The sequence below is a fragment of the Oryx dammah genome, unplaced genomic scaffold (assembly GCF_014754425.2).
Source record: "Oryx dammah isolate SB20612 unplaced genomic scaffold, SCBI_Odam_1.1 HiC_scaffold_26, whole genome shotgun sequence".
Taxonomy (NCBI): Eukaryota; Metazoa; Chordata; class Mammalia; order Artiodactyla; family Bovidae; genus Oryx; species Oryx dammah.
Genome location: NW_024070210.1, coordinates 31,101,091 through 31,111,145, shown reverse-complemented (window position 1 = coordinate 31,111,145; position 10,055 = coordinate 31,101,091). Strand labels below are relative to the sequence as shown.

Genomic DNA, 10,055 nt, shown 5'->3' with positions numbered 1-10,055 from the left:
AAAATACAGAGGAGTATATACAGTACGTAGTTTTCCTGTGCTAAGGCACTTCAGTCATGTCCCCCTTGGTGTAACGCTATGGACTATACCCTGCCAGGCTCCTCTGTCCATGGGATTCTCCAGGCAAGAGTACTGGAATGAGCTTCCATTTCCTTCTCCAGGGGATCTTCCCAACCCAAGGGTGGGATCCGTGTCTCTTAGTCCACCGCACTGGCAGGCAGGCTCTTTGCCACCAGCGCCACCTCGGAAGCCAGTGGTCTTCCTGTGGTTGGTGGTTGATGTGTGCTGTGATGTGTATGCTCTAAAGCCCTCAGGAGACTTGTGGTTGCAACCATGGAAGCAAAATAAGATTTTTGCATTTAATAATCTGACCTAGTTTATCCATTTATATTATTTAGAAGGTTATTTCCTGATTCTCCTCCTTGATGAGAGTTGTTAAATCTCAAGACTCCCATTGACAGTTGTAAAATATGAAAGAACAGGCACTCACTTTTTCTATAGTTTTGTACCTTTTGAATTCACCGCAGTTGTATCCAGTATTTTTAGCTTTTCTTCATTGATGTTTTTTTCATAGTACATTCAACTGCTGGGAAGCGGATTACTTTAATAGGACTCTGTTTCTTCTTTTCTGTAGGAATAAATCAAATGTGAAAATTCTGCGTGTATCTTACGTCAGTTTAGGTAGTTACTACTTTAAATTGCCCCAAGAATCCTCAATTGGACAGCTGTATAATGAGCAAAGGGTGGGGTGTGGAGGGGTGGGCATGGTGCTAGGAGATCATGTAACTGATTACCAGGGCTATCTTTTTGTCTCACTACATTTGGAGTCATTTAAATAATTATCTTCCCCTCCAATGTCCTCTTCTAGCAGAAAAATGTGCATGCAAAAGGAGAAATCATGCAAGTGATACAAGTCCTCAAATGCAAAGAATTTCAGAAATACTTAATACATATTTGCATTTTTAATTTGCTTCCTTAAGAACAAGACTAGGGTAATTTATAGCAGCTATGGTTGCTCAGGTTACTAAATTTGTTATAAGTCATTGAAAATACACAGTTTTGTCTTAGACCTCGCTGCTGCCGTGTATGGTAGTTACTTTGCTCATCACCGGGCAGGTAATTTAAAAGCTAAAATTTTCTTAATTTGGGTCAGTTGATAAATTTAACAATTACACTGTTAATATATTTGTCTAAAACATGATTTTCCATACTTGGCTACACAATGGAGCCAGCTAGAGAGAATTCTAAAAATACTCGTGGATCTCATCCCAGAGACTCGTGGTGAATTGGTCTGGCTGAGCAGAGGAAATTTTAAAACTTCCTCTAGGTGACGCTACTGTTTGAAAACTAAGATCTAAACTCTTCTTAGCTCAGATCTTAATTTTTCCAAGAGACCCTTAGAAAATTTCTGAGTGAATTACATTTTTAAGTATTTCTTACTGAAAATTTGATTCTGCTTCAATAACCAGGTTCTTTTCCAGAACTAAGAGATCAAAATATAGATAAATATATCAAGTCCTTTTGATCACAATCACAAAAAGATAACTTTAACAGCACAAATTTTTAAATCTTTCTCTAAAAATCTCTTGGCCTAAAAAAGTCTTCTATAGAGCACATATCAAGTTAAGATATTTGATTAGTATACAAATTGTTTATCTGTTATCTAAATTATACTATGGTATAATAGGGATTTTTTGAATTTTAAAAGAAAATTATTTTTAATACTTCTTTAAAAGTAATCTTTGCAAGTTAATTAGGTTTGCTATACACCGAAAATTATTTAATTTATAAGAAAGACTGTTAAAGCAAAAAGTAATGATTTTAATTTTCAGGATGAAGTCTGGCATTTCACATAGTGCCAAGCCTATCCCTCATGCTTGCCAACCAGGACCGCCCGCAGATCTCTACTCAGCCACATCAGTACTGTTCCCTGGCCAGTCTACGTCTGCTGCTCCTTCAGGAAGACATCCCATGTACTCTCAACACCCCAAAGAACAGAGGTGCCTCTTCACCCTCCACTGCTACTGACTTGAAAGAATCCACTCCAGTCTAATCATCTCTTCACTTGTCTGTTTCTCACAATGTATATGCTTTGAGGTTCAGGGACTGAGTCGTGTTCAAGTTAGTAACTAGCCACATGCTCTAGTGGGTTTCCCAGGTGGCTCAGTGGTAAAAGAATCTACCTGCCAACGCAGGAGACAGGGGTTCCATCCCTGGGTTGGGAAGATCTTCTGGAGGAGGGCATGGCAACCCACACCAGTATTCTTGCCTGGAGAATCCCATGGACAGAGGACAGGCTACAGTCCATAGGGTCGCAAAGAGTGGGACATAACTGAGCGACTAAGCTTGCAGGCGTGGTCTAGTGCCCGGCTCAAAGGTACTCGGTATGCTAATACAGCTAGTGCTGTGACTAGGAGCACACCAGACCTGGAGGGCTGCAGTGATACACTGTGTCCAGAAGAGGGTGCACGAGAGGGCTGTTAAACTGGAAGAGATCAAGGGCTTCTCTAGAAGTCCACCAGTGACAGAAGCCATTCGATACGAAATATCCAAGCGCTGGTAGCTCAGAGTAATTCAAGGGGCCTATTATCGCCTCAGGAGGTAAGAAGACTTCAGAAATATTAGTGCCTAATTTGTGTCTGAGGCATCATTTATTACTCCTGTTGCATTGTTTAGTCACTAAGCTGTGTCCAACTCTTTCAGATCCCATGGACTGTAGCCTGCCAGGCTCCTCTGTGCATGGGATTTCCCAGGCAAGAATACTGAAGTGGGTTGCCATTTCCTTCTCCAGACCTCCCTTCCCTAGAAATTGAACCTGTGTCTCCTGCATTGCAGGCGGATTCTTTTGACCACTGAGCCACTTGATGCAACTAAAGGATGGAGGTTAAATAATGTGTTAAGAAGCAGAGTAGAAATTCGATCCCAGGTCCCCCTTCCTCCAAAGCCCACGTGGTACCAGCCCTCCAGGAGCAGAAACAAGTGGAGTCGGAGAATCCAGAGATCCTCCTTCACAGCTTATCTCCATTTCCAGTTCTCTAGAGACCCCTCTCCCTCTCAGGTTCTCTCATGGTTCTATGCCACACCTGTAAAATCCATATGACATGAGACTTTACACACATTTGCTTAATAAGTTCTTGGTTCTCCCACTGTGTCAGGGGTTGGCAAACTGCAGGCACGACTCTGTTAATGATGGCGGACCTGAGTAGATGCTACAGAGACCTCATGCGTGACAAAGCCAAAAAAATACTATGGCCCTTTAATATTTGCAGACTTTTGTGCTAGATTATGAGTTCCATTTGGTGGGGATTATATCTGTTTTCATTGACCACTATAACCCTAGAGCCTAACATGGTACTTGGCACAAAATAGGCTTCAGGAAATACTTCTGGAATTCAGTGTAGAGTTAATAGTGAAATGTGGATGCTACCCTAAAAACAGGAGGAATTTCAAGTATCAGTATGCCTAATTAGGAACATTTCAGTGGCTGCAAACCGGCTTTTTACATTGAAATTCCTCCATTCAAAAATCTATTGACTGAAAAAAAAATCTATTGACTGAAAATATATTCAGTAGAAATATGTTTTTTTCTCATAAAATTTAGTGATATTCTTTTCATTTCCAACCACAAAAGGAGAACATTTTAATTTTTCCAGAATAGGCATCACATAATAGAGCTTGTTCATCACTGAATGGTCTAAAACAAAGAAATCATCACTTCCCTTATTCTCTTATTTGTCTCAGTGGATATGATCCTTAGGGTTTGCCATGTTGCCAAGAAAACGCACGCACTCCATGAGTGATCAAAGGAGAAGTTACCTTACAGAGTTTGGCAAACATCTACTGTTTATCTACTGTTTGCCTAAACAGTAAATACTTTAGGTGGGGTGAGTTATGGGGTCCCTGTCACAGTGTCTGTCGTCGTGGCACAAATGCAGCCAAATGTAATGTGTGAATGTATGAGCATGGTTGGGATTAAATAAAACTTTATCTCTGCATATAGAAATTTGAATTTCATATAATTTTCTAGTTGGTGGTGGTGTTCAGTCATTCAGTCATGTCTGACTCTTGCAACCTCCTGGACTGCAGCACGCCAGGCTTCCCTGTCCATCACCAATTCTCGGAGCTTGCTTAAACTCATGTCCATCAAGTTAGTGATGCCATCCAACCATCTCATTCTCTGTAATCTCCTTCTCCTCCTACCTTCTATCTTTTCAAGCATCAGAGTCTTTTCCAATGAGTCGGCTCTTTGTATCAGGTGGCCAAAGTATTGCAGCTTCAGCTTCAGCTTCATTCCTTTCAATGAATATTTAGGGGTTGCTTTCCTATAGGATTGACAGGTTTGATCTCCTTGCTGTCCAAGGGGCTCTCAAGAGCCTTCACCAGCATCACAATTTGAAAGCATCAGTTCTTAGGTGCTCAGCCTTCTTCTTTTTTTAATTAATTTATTTTAATTGGAGGCTAATTACTTTACAATATTGAAATGGTTTTTGCCATACATTGACATGAATCAGCCATGGTCCAACTCTTACATCCATACATGACTACTGGGGAAACCACAGCTTTGACTAGATGGACCTTTGTTGGCAAAGCAATGTCTCTGCTTTTTAATATGCTGTCTAGGTTGGTCATAACTTTTCTTCCAAGGAGCAAGCGTCTTTTAATTTCATGGCTTCAGTCACCATCTGCAGTGATTTTGGAACCCAAGAAAGTAAAGTTTGTCACTGTTTCCACTGTTTCCTCATCTATATGGCAGGAAGTGATGGGATCAGATGGTATGATCTTAGTTTTTTGAATGTTGAATTTCAACCCAGGTTTTTCACTCTCCTCTTTCACCTTCATCAAGAGGTTCTTTAGTTCTTCTTTGCTTTCTGCCAAGGGGTGGTGTCATCTACATATCTAAGGTTATTGAATCTGGTACTGGCCAATATTATCCTTTTGATTTTTTCTAACCATTTGAAAATACAAAAACCATTCTTAGCTCTGAGCCCTACAAATATAGGAGGGAAGCAGGTTTGGCCCCTTGGTTGTAGTTTAGTGACCCTTGTTGTAGACAATAAGACTTACTCAGGAATCTCCACAACATTGTTGATATCTAGGAACACAGGCAGCAACTGAGAATAGGGGAGGAGTTTAAAACTAACAGCCTCCAAGCTTCGATTTCTCAAAAGTTTTCATCAGACTGAAACAAACTTTCCTTACAGTTTGTGGTTTGGTTATAATCACAACCTGAGCAAAAACTGTGATCATCGGAAACCGAGGTGAGTGCTCTCCAAATTCTCTTGAGTTTGTATCATGTGCCCCAGTTTATTTATACAATATAAATATATATAATGATGTGTATAATATCAGACAGAAATTTTAACATGTAACTAAATTTTTCCGGTAGTCATGTATGGATCTGAGAGTTGGACCATAAAGAAAGTTGAGCGCTGAAGAATTGATGATTTTGAACTATGGTGCTGGAGAAGACTCTTGAGAGTCCCTTGGACTGCAAGGAGATCAAACCAGTCCACCCTAAAGGAGATCAGTCCTGAATATTCATTGGAAGGACTGATGTTGAAGTTGAGACTCTAATACTTTGGCCACCTGATACGAAGAACTGACTCATTGGAAAAGACCCTGATGCTGGGAAAGGTTGGAGGCAGAAGAAGAAGGGGACAAAAGAGGATGAGATCATTGCATGGCATTGCCAACTTGATAGACATGAGTTTGGGCGAGCTCTGGTGGTGGTGGACAGGGAAGCCTGGCATGCTGCATTCCCTGGGGTCGCAGAGTCAGACACGACTGAGCAACTGAACAACAACGACAATTATGTTCTTGTTCTGTCTGGCGGGAATATCATCAGATGCCAAAAATGTTAAAATTTTTGCCTGATGGTGTGTATATGTGTGTGTGTGACTTTTACATCTTTCATACTTGTGATGTTTCATAATTAATATTAACTGGAACTTGTTCCAGTTGCCTAGAATAAGCACAGCTTAAGAGTCATATATACTGATTGCCTATCAAATGAACTTAAATTTTAATTAAATGATTGTACCATTTGGATGATATAAAAATGAATGCCACATACTGGATTGACCCATTGTGCATGTCGTGCAGTTGCGTCCGACTCGGTGAGCCCATGGACTGTAGCCTGCCAAGCTCTTCTGGCTAGGGAATTTTCCAGGCAAGATTACTGGAGTGGGTTGTCACTTCCTTCTCCAGGGGATCTTTCCACCCAGGGATTGAACCCATGTCTCTCGCATCTCCTGCACTGGCAGGCAGGGTCTTTACCAGCTAAGCCACCAGGGAAGCCCATTATTTATATTTTATTTGGGTTGGTTTTCACACAAAGCAACTATTAATATTACTCTCTTCTGGACACTATATCTTAAATTGAAATGGAAGTAAAAATTAAAATCCATGCTGAAAAATGGAATATACAAACTCACAATGGCCAGACCATACATGACGATGGACCGATGAACTGACCATATACACAGTTAGCCCAGAATAGTCGTAACTTGATCGATGACTGCCAACTTCCCTCCTTTATGACTCTTCTTCTAACTCAGGCCCAACCAGAGAAGAGCCAAATGTGCTCACTAATCTATCACATAGGCTATCCAGCTTCTAGTCAGCCTGTTGCCAGCAATGCCAACAACCTCCAGTCAGAACACACCTGAAGCTTTCCTTTTCCCCACCCCCAACACTAAACCTCTCCCACTCCCCTGCCTGCCTCTGAATCTCTGCCCAAAACAAGTGATGGTGACACTGACTCCTTTGGTCTACCAAGCTTTTTGCCTCAGCTTGTTCTCCTTTGGGGGGCCTTCCATTATTTCCATGCTGCAATCACTTTCAATAGGTTATCATTTCTCAAAGTACAAGAAAAGGGGAATACGGTATTAGTTTTTCAGTGGGTTTAGCTTTTCAATATAGTACATTTGCTCCAATGTAAAGATTCCATCAGGTTTCAGACAAAAAAGGAAGATTTTCCCTTGTGAAAACAGCGCAATTGAAGAAACTGTTTAGCTCTTAAATGTCTACTTGATCTACAGTTACTAGGGATGGCCTGACCTAATAAAGAAAACTCAGAGTTAAGCAAGATGCACAAAGACTCTTTATGCAATAAGATATCATAAGTATAGGGGCTTCCCTGGTGGCTCAGGGGTAAAGAATCTGCCTGCAGTGCAGGAGACTTGGGTTCAGTCCCTGGGTCATGAAGATCCCCTGGAGGAGGAAATGGCAACCCGCACCAGTATTCTTGCCTGAGAACTCCCACAGACAGAGCAGCCTGGTGGGCTTCAGTCTATTGGATCACAAAGAATCTGACTTAACTGAAGCCACTGAGCATGCACACATAATAAGTATCATCAAGGTGGAACATGATGACAAACACAGCTTTTTGCTTGATAAGAAGATTCACCCACAAAGTTCCTTAGTGGCTGCTAAAACATTATTTCTTTTATCAAGCAACACCCTCAGAACACTGCTTGTTTTGTTTTGTTTTGTTTTGTTTTTTTACCAAATATCTGCTGCTAAGTCGCTTCAGTCGTGTCCGACTCTGTGCGACCCCATAGACGGCAGCCCACCAGGCTCCCCCGTGCCTGGGATTCTCCAGGCAAGAACACTGGAGTGGGTTGCCATGTCCTTCTCCAGTGCATGAAAGTGAAAAGTGAAAGGGAAGTCGCTCAGTCATGCCCGACTCTTAGCGACCCCACGGACTGCAGCCTACCAGGCTCCTTCATCCTTGAGAGTTTCCAGGCAAGAGTACTGGAGTGGGTTGCCATTGCCTTCTCCACCAAATATCTAGATGTTTTTAATTGTGCCACTTTCTTTCATTTCACTTATTTTTCACAGCTCACCTTCAGTATGGCTTATCTAATGAGGATGCTCTTAAATCTTAACAACCTCTAATAGATCTGTACACTTGTCAGATGATCCGTCTCACCTCTATGCTCCTTCCTTCTGACAGCGCCCTCTACCTCCACCATCCCACCTTTTCAAGGGATTCCAGCCCTGGGATCCCTGGGCTGTACTGGCCAAGGATTGACCTCTGCTTCTCACTGCAGTCCTGGTATGGACAGTTCTGTGGCCCTGGTGTCTAACACGACTCTAGAGGAGGGACTGAGGATGAAGGTTGATCTTCCTCTGAAAAGACTGGGTTGTTTGCTCTTGAGTCAGTTGTGTTATAATTGATGTGTTAACATCTCAGAAGACCCAGAAAGCATCGTTAGACTTTCAGAGAAGGCAACAGTTCCTGTCTCTAATGCTAAACTCAGCTCAGGAAGAAAGGGCAAAATGATGTTCAATATTTTCTTTTAAGAAGACAAGGAAGCATGTAAAATAGTTTAAAAAGTTTGGGGGGGGGAATATTTTTAAAAATCATAAAGAAGTTGAGATTCAGTTATTTAGGAGACTCACCAAGATAAAAGGGAGGTTTGCGCAACACTGCTACATTGCCATATTCAATCCCACAAATGAGAATCAACATTCAGTGAACATATGTGACATTATTGGGAATAGATTATTGCAGATAACTAAATTATTGGTTGGCATTCTTTTGGGGGGCTATTTTTGATGTCACCACTGACAGTAAAATAGCAGAAAATTCTTGAGATGTTACTTACTGAGAAAGTCTGTCTCCGATTCCTGTTCCATGAGACTACGCATCTCTTCAAGGTCTGATTGAAGCCAAATACTGATCTGCTCGATTTTTTCATCTCTTTCACACAGCTTGTCTATCAGATTTTTTATTTCTCTCAAGATCTCATTACCACTTTCTATCAGTTCCTTAAAAAAATAGCATTTGGGGGTATGTGAATGTAAATAGCAACAAAATAAATAAAAATATCTTGTACAAGTGAGTCGTGCACAAGACAAAAATACATACACAATATTGGTACTAGTTGTCTAAAGTAAGTGTTTATACACAGAAAATTCACAAAGTTCTGTAAAGGATGTTAGAAAAGTGGATTAACAAATGAGATTTAATAGAATGCTCACTAAACTCAAAATTTTAACTGGGTAGGGTAGTAGTGGTGGTGGGCGGCAGTGGCATAAAAAAGCCAGCTCATCTTAGGAGCACCACAGAACTGCAGAGGAGACTCAGTGCGGCTTGCAGCTTAAGAGAAGGAACTTTGCAGTCAGGGAGATCTGAGCTTTAAATCCCCGAAAGTTCATCAGTGGGCTTCCCTGGTGGCTCACATGGTCCTGCAATGCAGAAGACCTGAGTTCAGTCCACGTGTTGGGAAGATCTCCTGGGGAAGGGAATGGCCACCCACTCTGTATTCTTGCCTGGAGAATTCCATGGACAGAGGAGCCTGGAGGGCTATAGTCTGGTCTTGGGCAAATCATTTCAATTGTCTGAATCTCACTCAGTAGCTTCATCTAAAAAAAGGCATTACTAGCACTTCTCTTAGCCTCTGTTTAAGGGTTAAACAAGGATCACAGGTAAACCTTAGTTACTTAGAAAGTAGCAGAACCAGGATCTATATTCTAGTCTACCTGCTTCTAAAGCAGGGAGAGATGGAGATGGTGCATAGCTGGTAAAATGTGGAGGAAAGAGAGAGTTCAGAACTGACAAATTTGTCCTAAAATAATCTGTCTTCCGTTTATGCTTGGAAATAAAAATGTCATTCCCACTTTAGCTGAAGTGGTAGAGTGGGAAGATAGCTTCCCAAAGGATTAAGATTTCATAATGACATTTTATATTCTTAAGAATAAGACAACAGGCCCAAAATGGAGTCACTTACACTAAATCCCACGTCACCAAACTGAGAGACTTAATTAGTTTCAGTTCTCTTAGAAATGGAATCTTAACCAGTCCATCAGGAATTACCTGATCAGCACAAAATAGGTAATCTGCCTGGTTGATCCCTGCCATCCCTGAAAGGGAAGTGGCCTTACAATATGGAACCTGCCATTTTTTCCTGGAATGACTTCCTTGTTCTTGCTCCCTCTGCCTATAAAAGTCTTTCATTTTGTACAGATCCCCAGAGCTTCTTCCTGTCTGCTAGCTAAAATGCTGCCTGATTTGTGAGGTGTTGCACAAAGCCAATAAAAATCTTTAA

General features: G+C 41.3%; 1 protein-coding gene across 1 annotated transcript in view; it reads right to left on the bottom strand.

Moving 5' to 3' along the window:
- Positions 1-343: 343 nt before the first annotated feature.
- Positions 344-10,055, bottom strand: part of CCDC175 (coiled-coil domain containing 175) — a 79,458-nt gene continuing 69,746 nt past the window's right edge. Inside the window, exons 19-20 of the mRNA XM_040226356.1 lie at positions 8,613-8,775; positions 344-628 (exon numbers count right to left, since the gene is read on the bottom strand). Coding sequence (XP_040082290.1) covers positions 543-628; positions 8,613-8,775 — 249 coding nt within the window. The 3' untranslated portion in view covers positions 344-542. The remainder of the gene's footprint in view (positions 629-8,612; positions 8,776-10,055) is intronic.